Here is a 15,311-nt window from a genome sequence, read left to right as displayed (position 1 = left end):
CCCCCTTGTGTATGCAGGGCTCGGCGTCCTCCCCCTTGTGTATGCACGGCTCGGCGTCCTCCCCCTTGTGTATGCAGGGCTCGGCGTCCTCCCCCTTGTGTATGCATGGCTCGGCGTCCTCCCCCTTGTGTATGCATGGCTCGGCGTCCTCCCCCTTGTGTATGCATGGCTCGGCGTCCTCCCCCCTTGTGTATGCACGGCTCGGCGTCCTCCCCCTTGTGTATGCATGGCTCCGCTTCCTCCCCCGTCATACTCCCCCCTCCTCGCGATGTCGCTGCACGTCCCTGCATCTCCGTTGTCCCGGCGCTGGCAGCTGTCCTCTCCTCTGCGGTCATGTGGTACCGCTCATTAAGGTAATGAATATGCGCTCCACGCCTATGGGAGTGGAGACAGGGACATATTCATTACCTTAATGAGCGGTACCACGTGACTGCTGAGCAGAGGACAGCTGCCGGGACAACGGAAATGCAGGGATGTGTAGGACCGCGCGAGGAGAGCGAGTATGATGTCACAGCCACCGGCTCCTGCCGATGCTCTCCCTCCCCCACCAACTTTCTGGCAATGACTCGTGAATAAGCTGAGGGGGGCATTTTCAGCACAAAAAATGTGTTGAAAATCTCGGTTTATACATGAGTATATACGGTAATTGATATCCAGAGGAAGTGATTGCTGTTGTGCACAATTCCAGTGTTAATGAATCGGGCCCACATTGTCCTTGCTTGTAATGAGTATGGGTAAAGGCCATTATTGTATAAGTGTAAAAGCAGGATGAACTGAGCATGCTCGACCTGTGAGTGAAAAACTACTGGAGGAAATTTCCAGTAAGGGTATGTGCACACGTTGCAGATTTGCCTCTGGAATTTTCTGTGCGGATTCTGCATCTCTTGGCAGAAAACGCAGGTGCAGATTTGATGCGGTTTTTTTGCGGATTTTGTGTGGTTTTCCCGCGGATTCTGTGCGGATTTCATGCGTTTTTACCCCTGCGGATTTCTATAATGAAATGGGTGCAGATCCGCACAAAGAATTGACATGGTCCTTTTTTTGAATCTGCTGCGTTTTCTGTGCAGATTTTTCTGCACCATTAGCACATAGCCTTACAACAAAGGCTAAACACTGGAGAAGGAATGAGCCATATGGGAAAGTGAAAAATCAGGACTAGTGCTTTTTTTGTTTCTTTATTTTTAAATGTGTACATATAAAGATTTAATGATTTTAGGTTTAGAACAAATGAACCACCAATCTGATATCGGCAATACCCTTTAATAAAGAAAGGGTACAATCCTCTTCGATGAAAATTGGTTCACCAATGGGGGCGACACTCATTTTCAAGCAACCTCCACTAGCAGTTAATCTTGGTGAATGGTCCTAGGGGTTAAATACATCTCTTCATGGGGTTTCTGCTTCATCTGTCATAAAGGAAGACCAGCAAATGTCAAATCTAGTCACAAATGACAGTTCTGTAAGGCACTTTTATTACTTTTTGTTGAGCCATGACCAGGAGTGTGAGCCTGGTTTTGTATTGCAGTGATGACTGTGCGAAACATCTTATAAAAGGGTATCCCTATGGAGCCAAGAAGTGGAGCAGATAATACGCTTAAGTGCAAGCTATGTTTGTTCAGCGTAAGTGTGCGGTGACGGCTGTGTATCTGCAGAGTAACTGGAGCATGGGTAACCCAGGCAGCGAACTCTTTGTGTCTCCTGCACACTGCCTTCCCATAGCCTGGCTGTAGGCAGGGGAGGTGATGTCATCCTCCCATCAGAGCGTACAGAGAAAGGAGCCCCAGCCTTCCATCAGGACAGAAGACCTACAGATCCGAGTGTGGTGCACCACAGTGCGCGTGTGCTCACAGTACAATGCGGTGTCTGTGTGCCATCCTAAGGCCTGTCAGTGCGGAAAGTTCCTGCTCCATCTACTACAAGCAGAAATCCACCTCCGAAGTGTAAGTGCAATTTTCGATGAAACGTGCCTTGTAGACACTTCTGCTGGGCTGTGTGGGGATCCTGCCTCCGCACCTGGTAAAGCAGATGTGCTCTTTCCACCCCCTGCCGAGACCCCGCTTTTATAAAGTAGTCATTTCATCTTGTAGATCTTTGAGCACCGGGTCTACATTTAAGTTTTATTCTTATCGAAAAGACACCGATGTTATGTGTTTCTGTAAGTCCGATTCCAAAACAAGATGGAGAAGTGGAAAATCAGATTTTTGGGGACATTTTTAGATATTCATACCAATAGGGCATATCATCGTATAGTAAAAAGTATTGGTTGGGTGTTGGCTCTCCATCAATTTCCGATCGGGGGAGATTCAAACGTGAAGTGATACGGTAAATACAGTAAGTTGTATGGATGGCATTCTTACTTTTTTAATATTTCATGATTGTATTTTGATTTTTTAGGTGAAATCATGGGTCAAGATTTAACATTTTAAGGCATTGTGCCAGCTTGGCCCTCCCATTGTCCGTAGTCAGGGCTTATGTATTGGTTCATAAGGCTTTACGATACTGGTAATGTTGCTCGGGGTTGGCTGAGATGGCACTGAGCTGGTATTTGCTCTTTAATGCTGTGGCATTGTCTTATTGCTGCCATGTAGGTGGGTTACTGTTCACTGTGTTTCTTTTGTATATCTGTAGCTTGCAATGCACAGAGGACATGGACTATGCTGAGCTTACAAGCATTGGAACAAACCTCATGAAAGAATGTTTTGTCCTGTTTAGTGCAGCTGGGATCAGAGAATTGTTATAATTTTCCTGCCACTTTTCACAGATAACAGAGGCACTGTGGCATAGTGAAACGCCAGGGAGTCTAGAATTACTCCTTTCGGCTATTCATGCTTTCTTTACAGTCCAGCAGAATTCCGATTTCCTTATGGAGGCATTCTATAAAAGCATTGAGTCTGCAAACCTGGCATTGTTTTTTTTCTCTCAGTAAATATTTACTCCATAGTTATATAACATTGGTAATACTACATAATATATATTGGCCAAAGTGACTTCTGTACAATGTACTTTTTATTTGTATCACTCTTAAGCCAAATTTAGACATCCTTGAAATGTGGTCTGTGTATGATCTGCGATATATGGACTGTCCTTAGGTCTTCCAACTCAAACTCAGCAGCCTCATCTATGCCTATGAGACTGTCCGGGTTGGAAGAATCACCCATTGTCCTTATATCATGGTGCCTACATGGTCTGAATTCACCCATAGGTCATTGCTAGGTAGGTGTACTTTTCTATGTTCATTAAGAATACTTTTTCCAGAAACTGTATAAATGGAGCGAAGAAGAGATGACTATGTAGGGTTATAATAGCTGGTGCCAGGCTTTCATTTACATTCTTACTGTAAGGCTCCAGTTCACATCTGCGCTGAAGGCTCCATTTCCAATTTCTCTAAAATTTCCAGAAGAAAAGGTGCCGAGTGTTGCTCTGTTTTGTCTATAAGATGATGGGCACCATAATCACAGTAACCCCCACAAACTATAGGGTTTATGTTGGGTGCTACTGGTTATGTGATGGATCATGCACTAATGTTGAATTCATGGTTCAGGCAATGAATGCAAGTGTGAACAAAGTGAAGTCACAAGGCCTGATTCATGTATAGTGCCACTGTTTTTGTTTTTTTTTGTGTTTTTTTTTCTTAACTTAAATCTGAAGGAAGGATTTCACATTTTTGATCACTTAATTACATTATGTAATCAAACATAAAATAAAGTCTAGCTTTTTCTGTCCCTGTTGTACAGTGAAGAACTTGGTGAATTCATGGAGATGAAAGGTGCCAATAGCCCTGGTATTCTTGTGCTAACGACAGGTCTTAGTAAACCATTCATGCGCCTGGACAAGTACCCAACTTTACTAAAAGAGCTTGAACGCCACATGGAGGTATGGAAAGTCTTATTTCTAACAGGCAGTGCAAATCTTGGACTAACGAGTAATAATCATTTGGATATGCTTATACAAGTTTGGGGGATTTCACTATTGATGACCTAATTTCAGAATTGGTCCTCAATTTGAAATCTGTAGGGATCCAACTTCCGGCACCCTTCCCCAGCAGCTGGATGAAGGGGCCATGGCGCTGCGAGTTCTTCAGCATTTGCCTAGCACAGCTGTATCTGACTTTTGCGTTGACTATGCATAGTAAGGCAGCTGTCTCCTGCTCAGTGTCACCCATGTTAATTAGACCAGGCTGCAAAACCAGGTACAGCCACAATAAAAAGTGCAGCACTATGCCCACTACACTGTGAAGAGACATCCGTGGTGCCGTCAAGCAGCTGATTGGAGGGGATGGTACTGGTAGACACCTACCAATCTGATGATGACGACCTAAATAGGTATGGGTCCTCGGTATTAAAATTCCAGAGCATCTCTTTGGCTCAGTAAAGAATTGGATAATGCTTCTTTTTCAGTATGGAGAACCATAAACGGGGAGGCAGCACATGATTTATAGATGTACAATGAAATGTGGTAAAGTCGTCAATTGTTCAGATTTTTCTACAAAAGATATTTCTCTGAATGCCACTGCCATCAGCAAATCCAGTTGTAGGTGAGTGGCAGTCATGGATCAGGATGGCTACAGGTGTTTTAAATGGGTTGTTGGCCTTTCTTTTCCATGCTTAATATTTTTGGAAGTTGGAGTGTTTTTTTTTTTAGATTTGGCTATTTTAGGAGGATATCTGTTTGTGCAGGTAACTATTACTGTGCAGAATTATTAGGCAACTTGATAAAAACCAAATATATTCCCATCTCACTTGTTTATTTTCACCAGGTAAACCAATATAACTGCACAAATTTAGAAATAAACATTTCTAACATGCAAAAACAAAACCCCAAAAAATTAGTGACCGATATAGCCACCTTTCTTTATGATGACACTCAACAGCCTTCCATCCATAGATTCTGTCAGTTGCTTGATCTGTTTACGATCAACATTGCGTGCAGCAGCCACCACAGCCTCCCAGACACTGTTCCGAGGGGTGTACTGATTTCCCACCCTGTAGATATCACATTTTATGAGGGACCACAGGTTCTCTATGGGGTTCAGATCAGGTGAGCAAGGGGGCAATGTCATTATTTTTTCTTCTTTGGCCAGCCACACTGTGGAGTAGTTGGAGGCATGTGATGGAGCATTGTCCTGCATGAAAATCATTTTTTTCTTGAACGATACCGACTCCTTCCTGTACCACTGCTTGAAGAAGTTGTCTTCCAGAAACTGGCAGTAGGTCTGGGAGTTGAGTTTCACTCCATCCTCAACCCGAAAAGGTCCCACAAGTTCATCTTTGATGATACCAGCCCATACCAGTACCCCACCTCCACCTTGCTGGCGTCTGAGTCGGAGTGGAGCTCTCTGCCCTTTACTGATCCAGCCTCTGGCCTATCCATCTGGCCCATCAAGAGTCACTCTCATTTCATCAGTCCATAAAACCTTTGAAAAGTCAGTCTTAAGATATTTCTTGGCCCAGTCTTGACGTTTTATCTTATGTTTCGTGTTCAAAGGTGGTCGTTTTTCAGCCTTCCTTACCTTGGCCATGTCCCTGAGTATCGCACACCTTGTGCTTTTTGTCACTCCAGTAACGTTGTAGCTCTGAAATATGGCAAAACTGGTGGCAAATGGCATCTTGGCAGCTTCACGCTTGACTTTCATCAATTCATGGGCAGTTATTTTGCCCCTTTTTTTGCCCAACACGCTTCTTGCAACCCTGTTGGCTATTTGCCATGAAACGCTTGATTGTTCGGTGATCACGCTTCAAAAGTTTGGCAATTTCAAGACTGCTGCATCCCTCTGCAAGACATCTCACAATTTTGGACTTTTCAGAGCCTGTCAAATCTCTCTTCTGGCCCATTTTGCCAAAGGAAAGGAAGTTGCCTAATAATTAAGCACAATAATAGTTACCTGCACAAACAGATATCCTCCTAAGATGGCCAAATCTAAAAAAAACTCCACTATAACTTCCAAAAATATTAAGCTTTGATATTTGAGTCTTTTGGGTTGATTAAGAACATAGTTGTTGATCAATAATAAAAATAATCCTCTAAAATACAACTTGCCTAATAATTATGCACACAGTGTATATAAATTGTGATTGGGGGGGGCGGGGTCCAATATTAGTATATGATGGATAGCTCTTTAGTATAGATGGCACTTGCTGTTTTTGGGCTGTGACTGGGAAAGCCTACCACTGATTCTTGAAATGAAGGGGCCTGGGTTTTCCGTCAGTGTTACCCTACAAGGAGTGCTTTATCCACCCTTTGGGAGTACCGTTTTTACATGAAGAAAGTGAATTGTTCAGGGTTTCAAGATCGGAGCCCCATCAACCATTATGTTATGACCTATTGCCAACCTTGCTCTTTTCAACCTGTACTGCTTGTATTGTGAGACTTTATTATTTCCCTTTTTATATATATATATATATATATATATATATATATATATATATATATATATATATATATATATATTTGTGAACATAAACCTAGTAAAGCAGTCAGCAATATGTTTGTGTTTTTTTTTTTTTTTTTTTTTATTTGTGTGTAACATAGAAAATCCTAGCTGTAGCAGACCTTGGAAATAGCGTGGTTCTAGTGATAAGTTTACAGGCTTTTCTGCAATGGGCCTTGGCATTGCCACACCATTCCTGAATTATTGAAATGAGGTGTTGGTATGGGCAGACGTCCCTGGCACATTGAGCTCATACATTCTTTCAGAGCCAGGGCACTAAAAGTTGGAAGCATGAAGTGTCACAGGATGCTGCTGAAGCCAAAGGGCAGGAATCTGCCAAAATGTGAAATTCAACAATTAGCTTCTATCATGTAAAGAGGGGTAAAAATGGCTGTTGGGATCAGTAAAAAGTATTATTTGCACCTATGGGGTCATTGTTTTTTTTTATTTTAAATGTACGTATTTCTGGCTAAAAATAATTTTTTCAAATGGGCATCATTAAAAATGTTGCACTGTTTGCCTGTGTAGCATCTATATTGCACGATTACAGACAGTAGATTAAGTTAATTTAGAATCTGCTAGTGATCTCATTCTTACAGGAGGGTTTTTTATTCTATTTTTTAGGTAAAAGTACATACTTTGTAAGTAAAAAAAACACAAAACATCAAAATCTTTTTGAATGTCATCCACGACAGGCATGGTGTTCAGTATAATAACAGATGCTTCCCTACATATGGCACAGGTGTATTAATAGATTACTATTTCTTCATCACACCCTCACAGTATTTGTTTTTGATGCTGCATTATTTCTCGTGTTTAGCATGAATTATATAGTTTCTTGTGTTGGGGTCTTCTATTATTTTGGACTCCTGATAACCTTTCTCCAGTAGTATGTGAGTTCCCCTATTTGACCTTATTCCGGATCCAGGCTTGTGTTGACAGCGCAGTATATGAGGTTTTTAGCATTTTTCTAATTTTCTATCTGTGGTTTTCATACTGGTTTTGTAATTGATTAACAAACCATTACATCTTCTGGTAGTCACAGAGACCGCATTCGTCCTTGTGCTGCATGAAGTCTCTGTTCTTGGGGCTCATGACTCTTCTCATACATATTGACGTACATTTCTGTCATTTGATATTGTGCCCGTATGTTTTTTTGTTTTTTTTGTATTGCAATGTACTGAATAAGATTTCATAACGTCATATTTACTATTACTGTAACTTCTGTTATGTGAATTAAGGAAGTGTTAAAAGAAAGCTGCAAATCCGTGTGTAATAATGTATAGGGTCTGCCTTGCTGGCAGCAATTGTACTTGTGTACTACTGCTTACTTTCTGTTACATCTAGTTACTGCTTTTGTATTCCATGACTGTACAGCTGTAATAAAAGGTTTGCACCCTTTTGTGCTCTGTTCACATGGTTAGTTTTCTGTTGCTTTTTTATGATCAGAGTAACATTTGATGCTGCACCAAGTTAATCAAAGTCAGAGGGGTCAGCTTCTAATCGGAGTATCACACTTTTTTTTTTTTTTTTTACAGGATTATCATCCAGATAGGCCAGATATACAAAAATCAATGACTGCTTTCAAGAACCTTTCGGTAAGGCTTACGTGTGTGTATGTTAAAAGTGTGTGTATATACTATTCTATATTCCATTCTATTCTGTGTGTGTGTATATATATATATATATATATATATATATATATATATATATATATATATATATATATATATATATATATATATATATATATATATATATATTTTAAATTATTTATTTTATTGCTGTTGACATGTTTGTATTTATGATGCAGACAGGATATGTTAAAAGACACAAGGTAATAATTCAGAAAATGGGGCTAAAAGAGATTTAATTTTGGTTTTAGGTTTTATTTCCAGACCTGCTATAATGCAATGCATTTTGTACATAGAAAACTAGTGGTCATGAATACATTGTACAATTAGATATTTATAGGAAGCATGGACCCAAAGATCATGGTCTGCAAAACGCATGGGGGGAAAAAGTAAAGACATAAAAGGAAGCTTTCTGGGAGTAAAACATCATCACTAGTTGGTTACGAGCAAAGAAAGTAGAACTTTTGTATATTCTCACATTTTAGAGTTGTGTAAATGAATAGACATTAGTGATGAGCAAATATACTCATTACTCGAGATTTCTCAAGCACGCTCAGGTGTCCTCCGAGTATTTTTTAGTGCTCGGAGATTTAGTTTTTATTGTCGCAGCTGAATGAATTACATCTGTTAGCCAGCATAAGTACATGTGGGGATTCCCTAGCAACCAGGCAACCCCCACATGTACTCAGGCTGGCTAATAGCTGTAAATCATTCAGCTGCGGCAATAAAAACTAAATCTCTGAGCACTAAAAAATACTCGGAGGACACCCGAGCGTGCTCGAGAAATCTCGAGTAATGAGTGTATTCGCTCATCACTAATAGACACCCATCCTGCAAGGCTCTAGGGGGTCTTCTCAAGATTTGTAGAAAATAACAATTTCTGTCATTGTTACTCTCTTGCCCCAAAGATTGTGAAAAACTGATGTGATGGATCTGACTAGCGGATCTGGCTAATTGGATTGGTGCATGCTCAGTTAAAAAAAAAAAAAAAAACGGAATTCGTCGCTGGATTCCACCATTTGACCGATTCGGCGCCCATAGGCTTGCATTCTAGCAAATGAAAAATCAGTTTTTTTCAACGTACACAAAAAATGTTACTTTGTCTGTTGTCTCCGGCCACCGGACAAACCATTTTCGATGGATCCGGCGAACGACGGATGAAACGTGAGGCCATCCATCGCAATCCGTTGCTAATACAAGACTATGAGAAAAAAACGGATGCGGCAGCATCAGTCGCCTGATTCGTTTTTTTACAAAATTCGACGGATTGCGACTGATGGTAAAAAACTGATGTGTGAAAGGGGCTTAAATGTAATATTGGGAAATATTTTTCCCATGTATGACACCCTATGTATTGTGTTTGCAGGCACAATGTCAAGAAGTGAGAAAAAGAAAGGAATTGGAACTGCAAATTTTAAATGAGGCCATACGTGGCTGGGAAGGCGATGACATTAAGTCACTGGGATCAGTTATATATATGTCCCAAGTGATGATACAATGTGCAGGGAACGAGGTAAGTGCTTTTTATACTAGGTGATTTGCATCATGTTTTATTCTGCGTGGTCTTCTTTGTACATTTTTTTGCATCTAATCTGTGTTTTGTGATCATTACTACTGCCAAATTGATTACCGTATATACTCGAGTATAAGCCGAGAGTGCCCCCTCGGCTTATACTCGAGTCACGGTCGGCGGCAGGGTCGGCGGGTGAGGGGGAGAGGGCGCTGAGGCATACTTACCTAGTCCCGGCGATCCTGTCACTCCCCCTGCCCGTCCCACGGTCTCCGGGTGCAGCAGCCTCTTCCCCTGAGCGGTCACGTGGGACCGCTCATTAGAGAAATGAATAGGCTGCTCCACCCCCCATAGGGGCGGAGCCGCCTATTCATTTCTCTAATGAAGCGGTGCCGGTGACCGCTGACAGAGGAAGAGGCTGCGGCACCGAACACAGGCAGGGGGAAGGAGCAGGACGCCGGGAGCAGGTAAGTATCGCATATTCACCTGTCCTGGTTCCACACGCCGGGCGCTGTCTCCATCTTCCCGGCGTCTCTCTCTCCTCACTGACTGCAGGCAGAGGGCGCGATGACGCATATAGTGTGCGCGGCGCCCTCTGCCTGATCAGTCAGTGCAGGGAGACGCCGGGAAGATGGCGCCGAGAAGCTGCAAGCAAGACAGGTGAGTATGTGTTTTATTATTTTTATTGCAGCAGCAGCAGCAGCAGCACAGCTATGGGGCAATAATGGACGGTGCAGAGCACTATATGGCAGAGCTATGGGGCAATGGTGCAGAGCACTGTATGGCACAGCTATGGGGCAGTAATGGTGCAGAGCACTATATGGCACAGCTATGGGGCAGTAATGGTGCAGAGCACTATATGGCAGAGCTATGGGGCAGTAATGGTGCAGAGCACTGTATGGCACAGCTATGGGGCAATGGTGCAGAGCACTATATGGCACAGCTATGGGGCAGTAATGGTGCAGAGCACTATATGGCACAGCTATGGGGCAGTAATGGTGCAGAGCACTATATGGCACAGCTATGGGGCAGTAATGGTGCAGAGCACTATATGGCACAGCTATGGGGCAGTAATGGTGCAGAGCACTATATGGCACAGCTATGGGGCAGTAATGGTGCAGAGCACTATATGGCACAGCTATGGGGCAGTAATGGTGCAGAGCACTGTATGGCACAGCTATGGGGCAGTAATGGTGCAGAGCACTGTATGGCACAGCTATGGGGCAGTAATGGTGCAGAGCACTATATGGCACAGCTATGGGGCAGTAATGGTGCAGAGCACTGTATGGCACAGCTATGGGGCAGTAATGGTGCAGAGCACTATATGGCACAGCTATGGGGCAGTAATGGTGCAGAGCACTGTATGGCACAGCTATGGGGCAGTAATGGTGCAGAGCACTATATGGCACAGCTATGGGGCAGTAATGGTGCAGAGCACTGTATGGCACAGCTATGGGGCAGTAATGGTGCAGAGCACTGTATGGCACAGCTATGGGGCAGTAATGGTGCAGAGCACTATATGGCACAGCTATGGGGCAGTAATGGTGCAGAGCACTGTATGGCACAGCTATGGGGCAATAATGGTGCAGAGCACTATATGGCACAGCTATGGGGCAGTAATGGTGCAGAGCACTATATGGCACAGCTATGGGGCAATAATGGTGCAGAGCACTATATGGCACAGCTATGGGGCAATAATGGTGCAGAGCACTATATGGCACAGCTATGGGGCCATAATGAACAGTATGGAGCATCTATTTTTATTTTTGAAATTCACCGGTAGCTGTTGCATTTTCCACCCTAGGCTTATACTCGAGTCAATAAGTTTTCCCAGTTTTTTGTGGCAAAATTAGGGGGGTCGGCTTATACTCGGGTCGGCTTATACTCGAGTATATACGGTACCCTACTTTAAAGGGAAATGTCCGCCACCACTAACTTTTAATTCAAAAGGAGAGTCACCAATGACGTTGTCTCTACAGATACTGGTACACCTGCACGATTGACAGGTTGACAGGTATCTGTAGATGAAAAATTATAAATGCTGCTGACCTCCCGATACATAAATGAGCAGCTCCGGACAAACTGGTCATACCCAGGTCATTTTGCTACCAGCCAACCTAGATTGCAATATTTCTCACTGTTCAGCAGGTGGTTCTTAACCCCTTCATGACCCCGCTTTTTTCGGTTTTGCGTTTTCGTTTTTCGCTCCCCTCCTTCCCAGAGCCATAACTTTATTTTTCCGTCAATATGGCCATGTGAGGGCTTATTTTTTGCGGGACAAATTGGACTTTTGAATGACATCATTGGTTTTACCATGTCATGTACTTAAAAATGGGAAAAAAATTCCAAGTTCGGTGAAATTGCAAAAAAAGTGCAATCCCACACTTGTTTTTTGTTTGGCTTTTTTTGCTAGGTTCACTAAATGCTAAAACTGACCTGCCATTTTGATTCTCCAGGTCATTATGAGTTCATAGACACCAAACATGTGTAGGTTATTTTTTTATCTAAGTGGTAGAAAACAATTCCAAACTTTGCTAAAAAGAAAAAAAAAACAAATTGCGCCATTTTCCAATACCCGTAGCGTCTTCATTTTTCATGATATAGGGTCAGGTGAAGTTTATTTTTGGCGTGCCGAGCTGACGTTTTTAATGATACCATTTTGGTGCAGATACATTCTTTTGATCGCCCATTATTGCATTTTAATGCTATGTCGCGGCGACCAAAAAAAATGTAATTCTGGTGTTTCTAATTTTTTTTTCTTGCTACGCCGTTTAGCGATCAAGTTAATCCTTTTTTTTTTATTGATAGATTGGGCGATTCTGAACCCGGCGATACCTAATATGTGTAGGTTTTGATTTTTTTTGTTTTATTTTGAATGGGGCGAAAGGGGGGTTGATTTAAACTTTTATATTTTTTTATTTTTTCATATTTTTTTAAACTTTTTTTTTTTTTTTTTTTTTACTTTTGCCATGCTTCAATAGCAGCTGGCATAGCCTGATCGGTTCTGCTACATAGAGGCGAAGCATAGATCGCTTCTATGTAGTAGAATTACAGGCTTGCTATGCACGCCGACCACAGGGTGGACGCTCACAGCAATCCGGCATCAACAACCATAGAGGTCTTCAATAGACATCTGGTTGTCATGCCGACGCATCGCTAACCCCCGATCACGTGACTGGGTCAGCGATGCGCGCATTTCCGGCCCCATGGCCGGAAGTTCTAGTTAAATTCCGCTGTCAGCGTTTGACATCGGCATTTAACTAGTTAATAGCGGTGGGTGGATCGCGATTCCACCCACCGCTGTTGCGCGCACATGTCAGCTGCACAAAACAGCTGACATGTCCCAGCTTTGATGCGGGCTCACCGCCGCAGCCCACATCAAAGCAGGGGATCTGACCTCGGACGTACTATTCCGTCCAAGGTCAGAAAGGGGTTAAATGAGCCATTTCAAGACATCTACGGGTTAAAATTTATTTGCCATGTGTATTTTATCATCTATTACTGCACATAAAATTGTTTATGTACAGTGGCATGTAAAAGTTTGGGCACCCCTGTTCAAAATTAATGATATGGTGAACATTTAAAGGGAATCTGTCACCACATTTGATCTATCTAAACTATTATTATGGGCATACAGGTTTTAGAATGCTGACAACAATCCTCTCTGTATGCCTCATATCAGATGTGGTGTTGCATCCAAATTCTCATCACTTTATATAAATGACCCCTTCCAGGGTATGGGGAGAACGCTGCCTGGAAGATAACTCTGCCCCCCAGAGCTTACTTTATATGAAGGGGGAATTAGCAGTGAGACTAGTAACTAACAAAGAGCAGGAGAAATTAAATTTGTCTTCCTTCAAACACATTTTTGCAGCTCTTTAAGCGCTGCTGTATTTCCACAATATTGCATTCTGTCTGCCTGTGAGATGGAAGCTGAAGCTGAGAGGAACCTGCAGATGTGTCAGGTATAATCCCACACAGCTCTGCAGTGAGGTCAGGAGAGCAGAGAGCGGCCATGCACTTCACATTGGTAACTTCCCATCAAGTAAAATAAGCTCTGGAGGCAGAGTAATCTTACAGCACCATCCTCCCCAGAGCCTGGAAGATCTCATTTATATAAAGTGATAAAAGATGATTTCTCAACAACGAGACATCAGATATGAGACACACAAGTAGGACTTTTTTCAGCATTCTATAACCTGTATGCCCATATTAATAGTTTTATCACAGGATTTTTTCATCAGAGAGCTACCTGTTGTTAAAGGTTTGTTTTTAGTGATTTTTTTTAACTTAGTTTTTAAGTTGGTCATGAAGTCTAATACTAGTCTCATACTTTCTGTTCTGCACAGATTTTCCAGCAGTCTTATTGTTGTGACATATAGTATTATAATGATACATCTTTACATACATATTAAATAACATCGGATTTACCTTTCACAATTCGTACTGAATCATCAGAGCCAGGAACAGGATGTTCAAGTCTAGTATTTGGGCTTAGTAGCTCATGTGTGTGTTTTTTTTAATCTATATATTCTAATATGAAAACTTTTTGATAAGAACATAAAAGCCTGATAATTGAACATTTTCTGATGACACATTCCCTTTTAAGAACCCATTGACACAGAAGCCGATTGTGTGCCTTACTACTGACACCCAGTGTTAAGTAATATGAATGGTCAGCCTGCTACTTGCTCTGATGTACTTTCTTCCCTTCTAGGAAAAGAATGAGAGGTATCTTCTCCTTTTCCCCAATGCATTATTAATGCTTTCTGCCAGTCCAAGAATGAGTGGCTTTATTTATCAGGTAAACACACTGTGTTTTTTAAATTGTATTTATTTGCTACTTCTTGTTCTACGTGGTATCCATGCCGTTGGGATTTCAGTCGCATTGTCTCATGACAGTGGCATCTTAAGAACATTTCTGCATGAAATAAGGGGACAAAAATTGATTTTTTTCTAATTTCTTTTAAGATCTATATATATAATTGTCTAAGGGGTACTTCCGTCTTTCTGTTGGCAACTTCCGTCACGGATATTCATTCGCTGATTGGTCTCGCCAGCTGCCTGTCATGGCTTCCGCGACCAATCAGCGACAGGCACAGTCCGATTAGTCCCTCCCTACTCCCCTGCAGTCACTGCCCGCCGCCCGCTCCATACTCCCCGCAGTCACGGCTCACACAGGGTTAATGCCAGCGGTAATGGACCGCGTTATGCCGCGGGTAACTCACTCCGTTACCACCGGTATTAACCCTGTGAGACCAAGTTTTTACTATTGAGGCTGCCTATGCAGCCTCAATAGTAAAAACATCTAATGTTAAAAATAATAATAAAAAAAACCCAAATCATTATATACTCACCTTCCGCCGCCTTTCCGATGCAAGCGGCAGGTTCCGGTGCTAAGGTTGGTGTGCGACAAGCACCCGCCATGACGTCACGGTCATGTGACCGCGACGTCATCACAGGCCCTGCGCGAGAAGGACCTGCCGTTACGTCACGGTCATGTGATCGCGACGTCATCACACCCTCGGACCGGAAACTGCCGCCTAAACCGAACACAGGCGACAGAACTACAAGGGGCCCCTCGGAAGGTGAGTATATGTTTATTTTTTATTTTTTAACCTGTGACATACGTCACTGGGCAATATACTACGTGGCTGGGCAATATACTACGTGGCTCTGTGCTGTATACTACGTCACTGGGCAAATATACTACGTGGCTCTGTGCTGTATACTACGTCAC

The 15,311-nt window shown here is 42.6% G+C and overlaps 1 protein-coding gene across 4 annotated transcripts in view; it reads left to right on the top strand.

Annotated features, from left to right (window-relative positions):
- ARHGEF7 (Rho guanine nucleotide exchange factor 7) overlaps positions 1 to 15,311 on the top strand; it is a 163,548-nt gene that overhangs the window by 112,162 nt on the left and 36,075 nt on the right. For all 4 annotated transcript variants that reach the window (XM_077296997.1, XM_077296995.1, XM_077296998.1 and 1 more), the window contains exons 10-13: positions 3,735 to 3,873; positions 7,966 to 8,025; positions 9,428 to 9,574; positions 14,289 to 14,375. In XM_077296997.1, coding sequence (XP_077153112.1) covers positions 3,735 to 3,873; positions 7,966 to 8,025; positions 9,428 to 9,574; positions 14,289 to 14,375 — 433 coding nt within the window. The remainder of the gene's footprint in view (positions 1 to 3,734; positions 3,874 to 7,965; positions 8,026 to 9,427; positions 9,575 to 14,288; positions 14,376 to 15,311) is intronic.

This window comes from Ranitomeya variabilis, chromosome 3, assembly GCF_051348905.1.
Source record: "Ranitomeya variabilis isolate aRanVar5 chromosome 3, aRanVar5.hap1, whole genome shotgun sequence".
Lineage (NCBI taxonomy): Eukaryota > Metazoa > Chordata > Amphibia > Anura > Dendrobatidae > Ranitomeya > Ranitomeya variabilis.
Note: the sequence above shows the minus strand (reverse complement) of the source record. Positions and strands in the feature narration are given on the sequence as shown.